The following is a 15,222-nucleotide window of genomic DNA, read 5'->3' as shown; positions in this document are numbered from 1 at the left end:
AGGAGCCTGGCGCAGTCCAGGACACCGGTCGAGGATAAGTCATATTGCGGAAGAGGATGTTGTTTACAGACTTTCTTACAGAGTTACTATATCAATGCAAAGGAGTATGTAGATATATTTATATAATAAGAGAACGTTTAATTAGAGGCTAGTGGCGGCTCATAACAAGCAGTGTGAACTCTTATTCAGCAAACTGACTGCACTGTTTGAATGGTCTGTAACGGAGAGTAGGATTCACTGCCAGTCGATTTGGCTTTTTAACGCGATTAGTTATTGAAAGATGTGTTCTGTTAGATATGTAGTGTATAGTAGGAGCTTGTTTCACCTTAGTAAAACACAGTGTGTGAGCACATCAGTTTCCAAACATGGCAGTCAATCAAGACGGTTCAGCGTCTCCAGCAGACATATGACTATAATGCCGGCCTGGGTTATTGATAAATATGGAAACAATGAAGTTTTACGGTTTACTAAAAATGCCAGCTTTCCCGTCATCAACTACCCCAATGAGGTTATTGTCAAAGTGTTTGCAGCAGGACTAAATCCACTTGATGTCAGCATGAGAGGTGAGTGATGTGCATGTGTGAAGCTAATTCAGACTTCACTGGCCTAGCAATGACTAGCAACACTTTCTGTGTCCCTTGAAAACACGTTATTGTTTTTATTTAAACTCTAAATCTATCAGTTATTAATATTTTACATTAACATATTTCCATTTGAGTATGGTCACCCGTGGACCCAACAGTCACATCATATGACATTTATGATTCAGTTTGAGATGTATTGCACCAACATCAACTCTAGTACACTGTACAAATATTAAAGGACTGACATTGCTGTGGAATATGTGACACCATGGACAGGTGCATGTCATGCCATTCTACCCAAATGGACAACTTTTAATTTTTTTATTTAATGATAAAAAACAGGTTTACTTTCTATTCCTAATGCTACTTTCTGTGGTTTGTTGTTTATTTCAAATGAATCCAGCGGCCCACCCAGCCACTGCTCACTAAACCACATTTCAACAGATTTTAAAGATTGTGTGTGTGTGTGTGTCTGTATGTGGGGGTGGGGGGGGGGGGGGCAACAGTAGTGATGGGTTTTCTTTAAATAAGTCATTTATTTATTGCATTTACTTTCGCATGTCCGAAGAAGTTACTTTGTCTCTGCCTTGTTTATTTTAACATAACATAAATGTGGTGTCCTGCTTCACTGGAGACTGCATATTGGGCCACAATTTTCTTACAAATGTTTTTACATTTTAGTTACTGAAGCTGTTGTTAAACTCCACACACACAGTTCATCTTTCTGCCCTGGAAAGTTGCTACACCATCAAACTGGAGAATCACTAAGCAAAACACATTTTCTTTGGAGGGAGACTGTAACAATCTAAACACCTTTTTAATATCGTCAAGTGGCACCTCCTATTATTACTTAATTATTAATTTGGATGAAGAACCTTATTTTTGGAATTATTCAAATTACCAAAAAAAAAAAAAATGTTAGCATTCAGTGAACATGATGCCTTTTGGGCGGCCTGCTGTTCTGAGACCACAACATTTGGTCCTTTTGGTTAGTAAAGCAGCCAGCACATTTACATTTAGAGGCTTATCGTGTGAGTTCAGGGTCACCACAGCGGATCATTGTCCGCATGTTGATTTGGCACAGTTTTTATGCCGGATGCCCTCCCCACTTACCAGACACCGATCAACTGAGCTACAGCTGCCCCATTTACATTTAGAGGGTAAAGAGCTTAAATTAATCTGTGAGTAACTTCAGATAACTACAGATTTTCTATGTTTAATTACATCCTGTGTTAATAAATAGTAGAAGTACATGTTACACTTCCTCCTGACGATGTTATCCAGAAGAGCTTATTTTATTCTGATGATGTCATCTAGTTTCTCGTTCTATAAAAGTTGTGGTTGTAAACAACTAGAAGTAGAAAGAAAGACATAGGAAAGTTTAATACCACGTATATACTGTACATGTATTCCACTAAGTAGAACTAGTTAAAAAAAGTTGAAGTTGCCCTTTAAAACTTTTTTGCCCTTTAATAGTTTTTTCAATGAAGCATGGCACCAGTTTCTGTGTAGCTCACACGGAACACACACATTGGAGAAAAGCTTGTTTACTGCAGACCTTGCGTTTCAATTCAATTCAACTTTTTTTATATAGTGCCAATTCACTACAAAGTCATCTCAGGGCACTTTACAGAATAAAGTCAAGATTATAAAGCTGTATAGAGAGAACCCAACGATTCCCCCCCGAGCAAGCCCTAGGCAACAGTGGAGAGGAAAAACTCCCTTTAATGGAAGAAACCTCCAGCAGAACCAGGCTCAGGGTAGACGGCCATCTTCCTCGACCGGTTGGGGTGAGTGGAAAGTGAACAGAGAAAAGAACAGAGCAACAAAAAGCAACAACAAAACATTGGGCAGGTTGGTAGGACCAGTAGCTGCACACTGGAAGACACACAGCTTCAAAGCCGGGGACACCTGCAGAAAGTGACAGAGAGAGGGGGACAGAGAAGGACAAAGACAACTACGGGAGAGAACACACAAGAGTTAATGACATACAGTGGTGACAATTGTGGGGTGAGAACTTGGGAGCTGGTTCCACAAGAGAGGAGCTTGATAGCTGAAGGCTCTACCTCCCATTCTACCTTTGTAAATTCTGGGAACCACAAGTAGGCCTGCATTCTGAGAGCGAAGTGGTCTACTAGGATGATATGGTGCTATGAGGTCTTCTATATATGATGGAGCCTGACTGTTCAGAGCTTTATATGTGAGAAGCAGGGTTTTAAATTCTATTCTACATTTAATGGGAAGCCAATGGAGAGAAGCTAGTGAAGGTGAAATATGATCTCTCTTGCTAGTTCCAGTCAGCACTCTTGCTGCAGCATTTTGGATTAATTGCAGGCTCTTTAGGGAGTTACTGGGGCATCCTGAAAGTAGGGAATTACAGTAGTCCAACCTAGAAGTAACAAATGCATGGACCAGTTTTTCGGCATCACTTTGAGACAGGATGCTCCTAATTTTGGCAATGTTCCGTAGGTGGATGAAGGCTGTTCTAGAGATTTGTTTTATATGCGAGTTAAAGGACAGATCCTGGTCCAAAATAACTCCAAGGTTCCTTGCAGTAGTACTGGAGGCCAGACTTATGCCATCTAGGGTAACAATATGGTTGGACATCATATCTCTGAGATTTTTGGGCCCAAATACTATGACTTCAGTTTTGTCTGAGTCTAGATGTAAAAAATTGGCCTCCAGGCCTTTATGTCTTGTAGGCTTGAAGCTTTATTAACTGATTATTTTCATCTGGTTCCATAGATAAATATAGCTGGGTATCATCAGCATAACAGTGGAAATTTATGGAGTGTTTTCTAATAACGTTGCCTAAAGGAGACATATATAAAGTAAAAAGTATTGGTCCTAACACAGAGCCTTGTGGAACTCCATAGCTAACCTTTGTGTGCATGGAGGATTCATCATTAACATGAACAAATTGAAATCCATCAGTTAGATAAGATTTAAACCAACCTAGTGCAGTTCCTTTAATCCCAATTTCATGTTCCAGTCTCTGTAATAAAATGTTGTGATCAGTGGTATCAAATGCAGCACTAAGATCTAACAGAACAAGTATAGAGATGAGCCCATTATCTGAGGCCATTAGAATATTGTTGGTACCTTTTACCAGTGCTGTTTCTGTACTATGATGAACTCTAAATCCTGACTGAAAGTCTTCATATTTGGTATCAATTATTTTAGAAATAAAGGGGAGATTAGATATTGGTCTGTAATTGGCTAAGACACGTGGGTCAAGACAGGGTTTTTTAAGTAGTGGTTTAATTACAGCTACCTTGTAGGCCTGTGGTACATATCCTGCTTATAAAGATAGATTGATGATATCTAATACGAACGTATCTATTAAGGGTAAAGCTTCCTTGAGCAGCTTAGTTGGAATAGGGTCTAGCAGACAGGTTGTTGGTTTAGATGAGGTAATAATTGAAGTTAGCTCAGAGATATCTATGGGTTAAAAGAAGTCTAAGAGGGAGTGGGGCCTTATCGATGACTCTAGCACTGCTGTACATGAAGATCTATCTGTAATATTTGGGGGGAGGATCTGTTGAATTCTTTCTCTAATAGCTACTATTTTATTCATAAAGAAAGTCATGAAGTCATTGCTGCTCAGAGTTAAGGGAAAACTAGGCTCAACAGAACTATTTTACTTATTTCACACCAAAAATCATTTAAATATCTAACAGGACTAAACTTTTACATACAAGTGTTTATGTTTTTCTTACTGTTACACAAACTAACTCAAATGCAACCCCCTCCTAGCTTCCTGCTTATGGCCTATGTAGTGGCTTTTGTTTTTGGTGATAGCAGGTAACAAAAAAGGTTTTGGATCCTCAGATTACTCTGCACACCTGTTGTTTGTTTGTTTGTTTGTAATGATTTCATTTGTACCTTGCAGGTAGTTCTCACAAATGCCACTTAAAATCTTCTGACTTCCTCCTTAACTCCCAATCATAACCTCTCAGTTGTGGCCACCATACTGAATATATTAATAATTTGTTTTTTACTACTGGATATTATTTCCAGTAGTATTTTATCAGACATACATGTGTACTTCTCTGAAATAGTTTTGAACCATTTTAGTCTGATTTCACTTCACTGAAACCGTGCTTAATGATGTTGTTACAATGGTTTAAAACTGACATCAATTGACCCATATTCAGTAGTTATTTTGATTACTTAGAAATCTTTTGAGTTATGGTTCAACATTTACGAAATATAAATAAAGCGTGCAAACAATCTAAGTCGGAGAAAACCCCGAAAGTGCTGTGCCATTAGAAAAAATGTTTCAGTTTCATTACATGTACTGTAAGTGACAGTTGGGGAGGAAAAGTTGTCATCTCTGACTGAAACTACACTTCAACCAGCATCCGTATTAGTGACTGAATGTCCATTTAATTGTAACATTTCACCGTTTCTTTCATGTGTTTCTTCAGTTTTAAGCTGTGGCTATAATCAGAAACTTTCTCTCAGGTGGCTATGGTGCAGCTACAATGTCCGCGAAGAGAGACCCTCTAAATATCAAGCAGTCAGGCAACGAGTTCCCACTCATCCTGGGAAGGGATGTATCAGGGGTCATCATGGAGTGTGGCCTGGATGTGAAGTACTTCAGAGAAAGGGATGAGGTAATGGAACAAATGGTACAAAAGAAGTGTGTGCATGTGTACTCGGTGGGCGCTTTGTTTTGAATAGAGGAATCCCCCACTTTATGGAAGCTGCTTGCTCCTGTACACAGTGGGTCACAAATAATGAAAGTATGTAGCCGTGGTGCTGTGCAGCAGCTTCAGAAAATACTTCAACCTCTTCACCTTTTGCACATTTAACTGCCATGTTCATTTATTTTGAATGGGAGAAAATTGCATTAAGTTCCCATTTTACAATGTAGCAAATTAAATGAATATTAAAAACTGAAATATCCAAGTTTATTAATGTATTCAGATCCTTTTTTGTTGCACCAGATTGTGGTCAGGTGCAGAATGTTTGCTTTTATTCCTATAAAAACTTTAGAATGTGACTCCACCTGAGCCAAACTGACCAGTTTGGACATGGTAAGAAAGGCACAAACCAGTGAATGTATGATCCCAATTCTACACTCCAATTCAGGACAAAGCCAAGCCATGAAATTCAAGGAACCCGGAATAAATGATAACATTTATCCTGAAACACTGATTAGGAATAATAAAACCATTTCTAAAGCCTTAAAAAGATCAGTGGCCTGAATTATTGGTGGAACCACCGTAATTCTTCACTCTTCAGTTCAAACTGACTAACAAGTCAAGAAGGACACTGGCCAAGGAGGTGCCCAGAAACCCGATAGTCACTCTGATGGAACCTCAGAAGTTCTCTGCAGAGATGGAAGGACCTGGCAGGAGAATGAACACATCAGTAACTCTCCATCAAATCATCCTTTTGTAGTAGCCTGGATCAATAAAAGCCACATCCTATTTTGAGAACCTTGACAAAGAATTATCAGGTCTGATGACACAAAATGAAACACTTTGGGCAGAATTTAAGGAAGGATGAATGCAGCCCGAGTGCAGAAGACCTGACACTGGGATGATGGTTAAGTTTCAGTATGACAGACACAACAGCTCTGGAGTGGCTTGAGGTCAAGTCTCTGACTGTCATTGAGTGGCCCAAATCCTAGACCCTAACTTCACAGAACCTCTATGGAGAGACCTGAAGATGACATTTTACACTTCCCATCTCAAGGGCCTACAAAATTAATAAATATGTAAATTCGAGATTTCAGTTTGTTTCCCATTTCAATTTACAATGCTGTAAAATGTACAAAAAGTGACAGTGTGTGAAGATCCTTTTTGATATTTAATTAGATAAACATAGACATGGAGGGTTGGGATGATAACTGAAGTAGAATTTAACTAATCTCTTGATGTTGGTCATTTCCTGATTTTTTTTTTTTATAGTTTTAATTATTATTTCATTATTATTATATCAACTGATTATGTTGTCATGTTTAATCAGTAAGTGATATTTAAAATTCATTTTAGTTTACTGACTTGTGTTTAATGTCTAAAGTGTTGTACATGTCTTGATGTGCACTGATGATTTGCTTGGGGTAAAGTTAGCTGGAGTTATAAATAGGACAGTTTTAGCACTTCATGAGATCATAGTCAGTTTGTTTTGTCACTGCTCATTTGTTGACTGAGCAAGGACTGAGTCGAGTTCTGAAATTACACTTCTGAGAAGAGATTTGACACATGTTTGCAGCTGTGGTTCACAACCTTTTTTTTTTCCATGACAACCCCCCTACTTGTATCTTAAAACTACTGAGCAACCCAAGCCTTCACACTATCACAAGAATGATAACAAATTATTATCAGCATTTGTTTTTTTGTTTTTTGTTTGTTTTTGTAAACAAACGTGAGCAAACTTAAAACAAAATGACATCAATACATTGATCAGTATTTAATACATTCATAAAAACAATATTGCAGCTCTAATAAAATGTATAAATCAGATTACAGCTCAAGAAGTCTTGATGTCAATATTCTCCACTTTAAAACACGACTGACCTACACAAATGTATATGCATACAATTGTTCGTGGTTTTGGTTAATGAGTGTTGTTGTGCACCCCCTCAGGTTTGGGCAGCCATCCCACCATGGAAGCAGGGCAGCTTGGCTGAGTTTGTGTTGCTGAGTGCCAATGAGGTAACGATCAGCTGATGGACTCCGCCATTGCTGCTTTAGCTTGATGTTCTTAGTGTTGCAGCAAATACCATGACAAACCTTGACTCATCTAATGTGGAAGTGCATCATTTCATCAGTCAGTGAAACCACATCCCTATTTGTGTGATCGTAATCTGTTCCAGTTACGGTCAGTTTCAGCATCGGAATCTAAAATGTGTGTTTGCTTCCTTGATGAAAAGACGGCCCTACTCCTAGTCTACAAATGAAACAAGCAAAAAAAAAAAGCATCCAGTCAGGCTAAAGTTAATACTCAGATACCATTTCCTAAAGATTTAGAAGTTACTCTTTACTACTGAAAATTGTTGAGATGGTGCCACTGTCATGTTATTGTCATACTTTACTGTGTGTTTTGCTCAGGTATCCCACAAACCAAAGTCACTGAGCCACATGGAGGCAGCAGCCATCCCCTACGTGGCAACAACTGCCTGGTCAGCTCTTGTCAACACTGGTGGACTGAGTAAGGACAACTGTGCAAAGAAGCGGTGAGGGAATGTGGACAAACACTTGGACACACGTTTGATTTCTTGTTAATCCTCGTCCACCCCTAAAGAACCTCCTTGTCTTCGATCTAGCCAATTATTCCACTTGCTGTCCCCTCTAAGCTTAGTCCCTGTTTAGCCCACTCTATATTGAGCCTCTGAGCGATCTGCTTCATGTTTTCTGAAAGCAGTGGAACTATAATGTAGGAACATATTCACTGTACATGGCTGCTTTTACTCCTCCACACAGGATTTTAATCCTTGGAGGATCGGGAGGAGTGGGAACATTCGCTATACAGGTATGAATGAAAAAGGCATAATGTTTACAAGCTGCAAGCTGCGATGAACTGTGTGTGCTGGGCCCTGTCCCACCACAACATTAACACTACCAGGTAGCTGTAAAGATGTGGCAATTTGTAGTTGTAGTTACTAAATATGTGTAAAGGGCTAAAAATATTTTAAATGCTAAAATAATGGTTTTATTGTTATATTCACCTATACTAAGTGCCAAAATTGTGAAAATAAGCAGGAGCACTTATCAGGGTATAAACAGTGCTATAACAAATCTTGTTTAACCTGACAGCTTTCAGACTCTGACACACTCCTTGCTAAGTTACCTGAAAACTGCAGCTCACATTGCACTGGTGTAACATTTCATCCTATTAATATACATAATATTTTGTGCTTCTCAGCTCCTAGATAACAATCCATCCCGCAGGCTGCAATAACACAAACACATATTTGTTTTGCGGTAAATCAATACCAATAACGTTAGTGCACACATTTTAGCACACTGTAGCCTGCAATAATGCGATTGTACATGTGGACATTAACTGATACTGTCATTTGCATCCAGATGTTGAAGGCGTGGGGAGCCCATGTGACTGTTACCTGCTCCCAGAATGCTGAGCAGTTTTTGAGGGGCCTGGGGGCGGACCATGTGGTGGACTACACAGCTGGTCCGGTTGAAGAGCCGCTCAGTGCACTGGAGAAGTGAGAGAAGCCTGTACACACACACACATACACACACAGACATCTGCAGTTATTTTTCATTCACAATAGCATTTAATGGGTTTATACGTATCAATGTCTTGCTTTTGTTTCCATGGCAACCCAGCCCCTCTTGCAGCACTCACTCATTATTCTGAGAAAATTAAGACCTTTCTAATAAACGTAATCACACTTTCTCTGTATGTCTCATCTGGTTAAATGTCCTTATCGTTTTTTTTTTTTTATTTCACCAACCCTGCCCTTCCCCACTTCAAGATTTGACCTGATCCTGGATAACGTTGGGGGGGACACTGAATCTTGGGCTCTGAATCTGCTTAAGACTTGGAGCGGCGCCAAGTATGTCACCCTTGTAACACCTTTCCTGCAGAACACTGACAGGCTGGGTATTGCCGATGGTATGACGAAGACAGCCGCTACGGTGGGCTGCAAGGTCATCAAGGTAATTACCAGAGAATGCAGACCGCTCTGCAGGTATAAGTACACATTTTATAAAAAAGGTGCTGGGCCGGCCATGTAAGTGCACATGCTGCTGAATGACTCAGTAACGACATACCCTGTATTTATAGCCACCTGTGCATACAGTACTGTGGTTTCTAACCATTACACCATTACAAACTTGTTTATAATATGTCAGCTAAAGTATGGGGACATGCAACCGAAGTATGTGGGGACTTGAAGGTAACTCCCATATGTTAATGCAGATCATCAAACTTCCAAACCATTAGACTCTGTATGCTGCAATAACAGACACTGTGTTTCTGGGGAATGTTTTCCGTAAGCTTTTGAAACTTTGCTGCAGGATTTGCTCCCATTGAGTCACAATAGTGATTAGTTAGATCAGGGTCTGGCTGGTTAGACCAGGCTTGCAACTGGGATTCAAGTTCCTTCCAGATATATTGGATAGAGTCAAGGTCATGTCACTGCACACATTTAAGCTCCACACCCACCGCTTCATAGAAACAGCTGTGTGCAGACGAGATGGAACCCAAAAGACGAAAACACAAACTTTTGCCACCAAGTTAGAATGTGCATTGTAGCAACAGGACTAAAGATCAAGCTGTTAAAAACAGCCACAAACCAAATATTAACATACAGGATGGACTTGTAGCTACATATTATAAGTCAAAAGAAAATCTTTAATTTCCTATGTCTTTTGCTATTTGATTACTGACACTACAGTGTTTGTATAAAATATCCCTTTGTCTTTAAAATCAAAATGTCTTCACTGCCAATGTCAGAAGCTCAAACTTCTCCTCACAAACACAGATACTGTGTACATATACACACGTTTGCCCTCCAGGAACAGCATAAGTGACATCCTGTGTGTCAGGTGAACGTCATGCACAGCAAAACCTGCAGGCAAGTGCATCTGACTTTGTGTGTGTCACATCTGTGTATTATCGTCACCACCTCTTCCTACTCTAGTTTTAACCACTAAACCCACACCATAAACTGAAGCACAGGAGTCGAGAGTAACTAAGAACATAAGAATATTTCCAATAATAAAAAAGACATTCTGAATAAAGCGAGAGAGAGAAATGTGCTCTGTGCTTAAAACTACAGAATGTAATGGGTTTTTTTATTTAATTACTTTTAAACACAATTCACAGAGAGTTGATGTCAGAGCCTCCAGTTTGCCAGCAGTACAGAGATGGGCAAACCCTTCTAACATGTCAGAGAACTTTAATTGCTGCTTACATTAGTAAGTTTTGCAGCTTCTTATTTATTGTAATGTGACATGGACTTATCACTTATACTGATCGATGTATGTTAGGGCTTAAAGACACTACTGTAGCAGATTGTAGCGGTACTAGTACATTTTTTCTTGTTTTGCCTTTGTGTCTATTTATTACATTTGCTCACAGTAACTAATTACTAATGATAACCAGTTTAATTCAAGTTTCAGGTATTCGTGAAATCAAAACTTAAGAAAAAGCTGCGTGGATGGAGGCTATATCATGATGGGACAGCCCCAGTGACAAATGTTTTTTTGGGGGTGGGGGTGGTTATGGATCTGTCCCTGTCCCTGAAGTTAACAGTAACCGTTATGACGTATGTTCAACAAATTGAACATACAGCTCTTGGGGAGGGACTGCATGTACATTGGGTAGTATGTATTTAAGCCTGAACTAGCACCACATGTGGAACACTGCTGCTCAGTTTCCTCACAGTTGTGGCATTTGCGTGCGGTGGCGTTTCTTTTCTTACTGCTGTACTAGTTCTTACCCACTTGTCCTCCTGTCTTCTTGCAAAATGAAATTGGTTGGCATAGTATGTCAGCATGTAGTGTGATACAAGGTGCACTTTTGCAGTTTTTCTGTTTCTGTAGAAAGTGCATCAACAGCCATATGGCCCATGCTACCCTTCCTCAAATTAACAGAAACTGCCTCAGTAGAGTTGTAAAGGACTTTTCATAGTTGCACCTTCTGCTTTAGACATTGTGAGTAAAACTATCAGTGTGTTCCCACAGTATGGATCAAATTCACACCAGCATTGACTTTCATTAGCAACCGCATACACCCACAGACTTGATGACTATTTTTTCCTTCAGAAATGGCAAATTTCTGCAGCTTGAAATTTTCTGTTATCATGCGGACACATTCACATGATGACGCCACAAACTAATCAAACCATCAGGGGTTAGCTGAGTCGATGCCGTAGATTGAAGGGCAAGCTTGTGGTAGATTTGTTAAATTTAACAACACGACAAAATGTGCAAAAAGAGAATGGATTTCTACTGGCTGTAGGTTCAGAGACAGGAAGCAAAAACCTTCTTATCACATCTTTGCTCATACACACACAAGCACAGGAGTTACAAAAGACTCAGCGAGAAACCTCATTGTTCATTTCATAATGAGTTGGAGGTACTCAGATGTTAAAGGCTTATGGAAAATTAACAGGCTCCAACCAGTCAGCTGACACACAAACACACGACTCTCTGGATGTGGGCCTTCGTTGAGTGAAGTCATTTTACATATTTAGAATTAGGAGACGATCAAAGTCACCAAACTGACTCAATAATCTCAGTTCCACAATATCAAGCATTAGCTATTTGTTCCCAGTAGAACCTACTGGTTTCAGAACGATAGTAAAGAAGCTTTTTATTTGTCATGCATTGAAGTTATTTATTTGTAGAACCATGACCACACAAATCATCTTAAGGCACTTTACACGCTGAGGTCAGGACCTTATGGAATATATTCTAAAGAAAACCCAACAATCTGCCCATGAACAGGTGACAGTGGCGGGACAAAAACTCTCCAACAGAACCAGGCTTAGTGGAGGTAGCCGTCTGCCTCGACTTGTTGGATTCAATGGAAAGTAGAGTGAAAGGGAAAAGTAAGAGGAGCAACAAGAAGATACAAAAACACTGGGCAGGTCGCTACAGTAGGACCAGTAGCTGCACATTGGAAACACACAGCTGCAAAGCCAGGGATACCTGCAGAAAGGCACAGAGAGAGGAAGATGGAGAGGGAGCAGGACAACTGCGGGAAAAAGGGAACAGAAACTTAGTAGAGAGGCTCTGTCCATTGGAGGTGTCCCACCAGCTGTCTTGAGTTTATGGCAGCATATGTACAGTAATGGGGCAGTAATGTTTGCTGGGAGTCAGCAGAGAAAATCGATCAGTGTGCTGCTGCTTTAGGCACGTCCCCAGCTTAAGAGCTGGTTCAGATTCACCTGGCCCAGCTCTGACTTTAAACTTTATGCGAAGGGAAAGTTTATGTCTGTCCCCTGAACCCAAACTGAGAGCTGCTTCCACAGGAGAGGTTTGAACATGAACTAACAGCTGTGTAGTAGGATACCATGAAATCAAGTAGTGAGAAGAGTAAGTCATGAGTATATTTTGAATGCTGGTTGCTATAAAGGTATTAGTTTCCCATAACTATCCACCTTCCGAAAAGCCAAAGACTCAGACTGCACAAGTTATAACCCCACAAAAAGTGACCTTTCTGCTGCACATATGGTTAAAATATGGTTTTGTTTCTTCCGTTTTCCTGCAGCACCTTGTTAAAGGAGTTCACTACCGCTGGGGATTCTTTGCCCCAAGTGGTCCTGCCTTGGATGAAATTAGGGAAATGGTGGATGCAGGACAGGTATGAAATGCCATGTAAAGCCATCAACTGTTTCCTCTTTTGTCTATACTCATATTAAAATGGCAGCATTTAAAAAAGAAATTGTGCTCAGCCTAGCTCACGCACATTTAAATTAACCTGTTTAGTTTCTCACTTTGAGATAGTCCTTTCATATTTGGAAAGAAATGTCAGTGGGAGGAAGCTAAATTTGAGCTCATATATTTTTATAGACTCCATTCTTGGCTTACTGTGAAGAATATGGCATAATGGAAAGTTCACAGCTGACCACTGTTTTCCTGACTGATTTTTACCTTCATGAAAGCTTGTGTTGCCACTGCTCAGTCTTCCTGTGTCTCCTCTCTGTCAGATACGGCCCGTGGTGGAGGAGACTTTCAGTTTCTCCCAGGTTCCCCAGGCCTTCGAGAAGGTGGAGAAGGGTCACGCCCGAGGGAAAACTGTGGTGCAAATCAGCAAAGGGGGAGCTGACTTATAGCACGGATTATAGACACTTTTTTTTTTTTTGCACAATCATAATTAAAAGATGTGAATGATAAAATTTTGAAGAATTTGCTTAATGTAATCTCTAGATACAAATAGTACAAAAAAAGGGTTACTACTGTTCCTTCCCTTCTCTTTAATGGGTTTTGTAGCAAAACTATTGTTTACTGGTTCATTATGTGTATATCTGCAACACAGCTACTGTTGTATTCTGTTACCATTTTTATACTGGCTTGATCATTCAAGCAAGATTTCTGGCTCTCACAAACCTGTAACTTCCACTTTAAGAAGCTCTTCTGTCCTCCACTCGTTACCTGTATTAATGACACTTGTTTGAACTCGTTATCTGTATAAAAGACAACTGACCACAGCCTCAAACAGTCAGACTCCAAACTCCACCATGGCCAAGAACAAAGAGCTGTCGAAGGACACCAGGAGCAAAATTGTAGACCTGCACATGGCTGGGAAGAGTGAATCTACAATAGGCAAGCAGCTTGGTGTGAATCAACTGTGGGAGCACATTTAGTATCGTGTTTATACAAGACGACTGATCCGTGTTGAGGAAAGAATGAATGGGGCCGTGCATCATGAGATTTTGAACAAAAACCTTCTTCCCTCAGCGAGAGCATTGAAGGTGAGACGTGGCTGGGTCTTCCAGCATGACAATGATCCCAAACACACCGCCCGGGCAATGAAGGAGCATTTCAAGGTCCTGGAGTGGCCTAGCCAGTCTCCAGACCTCAACCCTATAGAAAATCTGCCCCAAAACATCACTGCTCTAGAGGAGATCTGCATGGAAGAATGGGCCAAAATACCAACTACAGTGTGTGACAACCTGGTGAAGACCTACAGGAAACGTTTGACCTCTGTCATTGTCAACAAAGGTTAAATTACAAAGTATTGAGTCAAACTTTTGTTATTGACCAAATACTTATATATAAATAAATTCTTTAAAAATCCTACAATGTGATTTCTTGAATTTTTTTTTCCACATTCTGTCTCTCACATTTGAAGTGTAAGTGTACCCATGAAGAAAATTACAGACCTCTGTCATCATTTTTAGTGGGAAAACTTGCACAATCGGTGGCTGAATAAATACTTTTTTTTGCACAGATGTAAGTTCACTAAGTTCCTCCTGAAAAGTGTTGAAAGCCCTGCAGACAGACTTTAGGTTCGCACTGAAAACCACCGTATTATCGCTTATTCTATAAAGTTCTTCGAAATCATTCAAACAGCAATATGGGTTCCTCTTAGAAGTTATCGGTGGATTGTAGTGATATACCAGACAATTGCCTTCAGTTAGGATCACGGGGCTTTACTCTTCTAATCACTCATTAAACTTGGTAGCACTGTGTGCGCCACACTTAACATGGACCACAGAATGAAAGAAAAAGATAGATTCCAGTAGTCACACCTCAACAGCAACATCTCTGTTGTATTAAAGTATGGAATAGAGGAAAAAACAAACCAAGCTTCATACATTTAATGCTTGAGTGATTGTTCTTCTTACTGAAAAAAAAGGGAAAAAATGCTTGAGGTGAATTGGCTTAAAAATTTATACTGTGTCAATATTTTATGTAGCAGCTGTAGCTTTTGTGACAAAGAGAGTCACGTCGCAAGTAATAGAATCTGAGCAAGGGCACACTTTGAGGTTTCATTTTTTTCTGCAACAAGCTGCAGGTACACACTACAGATCAAGTGCAGACATACAGTAGTTGTTATAACCAGCTCGAATGTGTACTGATAGACTGATGTTCGAAAACAAAAATTGTGCAATAGTTGTGTATGATATAATATCAAATACGATATGTAAGTGCTGCGTGTGATTGGTATCACTCTGCTGGTAATTTAGAAAAAGCCAGACAATACA

The 15,222-nt window shown here is 39.9% G+C and overlaps 1 protein-coding gene across 1 annotated transcript; it reads left to right on the top strand.

Annotated features, from left to right (window-relative positions):
- Positions 1–46: 46 nt before the first annotated feature.
- On the top strand, positions 47–13,589 carry rtn4ip1 (reticulon 4 interacting protein 1). Its single transcript, XM_067480988.1, has 9 exons — positions 47–563; positions 5,052–5,203; positions 7,184–7,252; positions 7,649–7,773; positions 8,021–8,069; positions 8,627–8,763; positions 9,037–9,220; positions 12,783–12,875; positions 13,222–13,589. Exons 1-9 carry the CDS (start codon positions 281–283, stop codon positions 13,345–13,347), a joined length of 1,218 nt encoding a protein of 405 aa, XP_067337089.1. The 5' UTR covers positions 47–280; the 3' UTR covers positions 13,348–13,589.
- Positions 13,590–15,222: the final 1,633 nt, after the last annotated feature.

This window comes from Channa argus, chromosome 16 (genome assembly GCF_033026475.1).
Source record: "Channa argus isolate prfri chromosome 16, Channa argus male v1.0, whole genome shotgun sequence".
Taxonomy (NCBI): Eukaryota; Metazoa; Chordata; class Actinopteri; order Anabantiformes; family Channidae; genus Channa; species Channa argus.
This window is presented reverse-complemented; position numbering and strand designations above follow the sequence as displayed.

What these genes read in the sequence shown, in the direction of transcription:
- rtn4ip1 (XM_067480988.1), top strand. Translation starts at nt 281, where the DNA reads ATGTGTTCTGTTAGATATGTAGTGTATAGTAGGAGCTTGTTTCACCTT. An exon ending in GACAACTGTGCAAAGAAGCG is followed by an intron (nt 7,774 to 8,020) that starts GTGAGGGAATGT and finishes TCCTCCACACAG; the next exon opens with GATTTTAATCCTTGGAGGAT. An exon ending in CCGCTCAGTGCACTGGAGAA is followed by an intron (nt 8,764 to 9,036) that starts GTGAGAGAAGCC and finishes CCCCACTTCAAG; the next exon opens with ATTTGACCTGATCCTGGATA.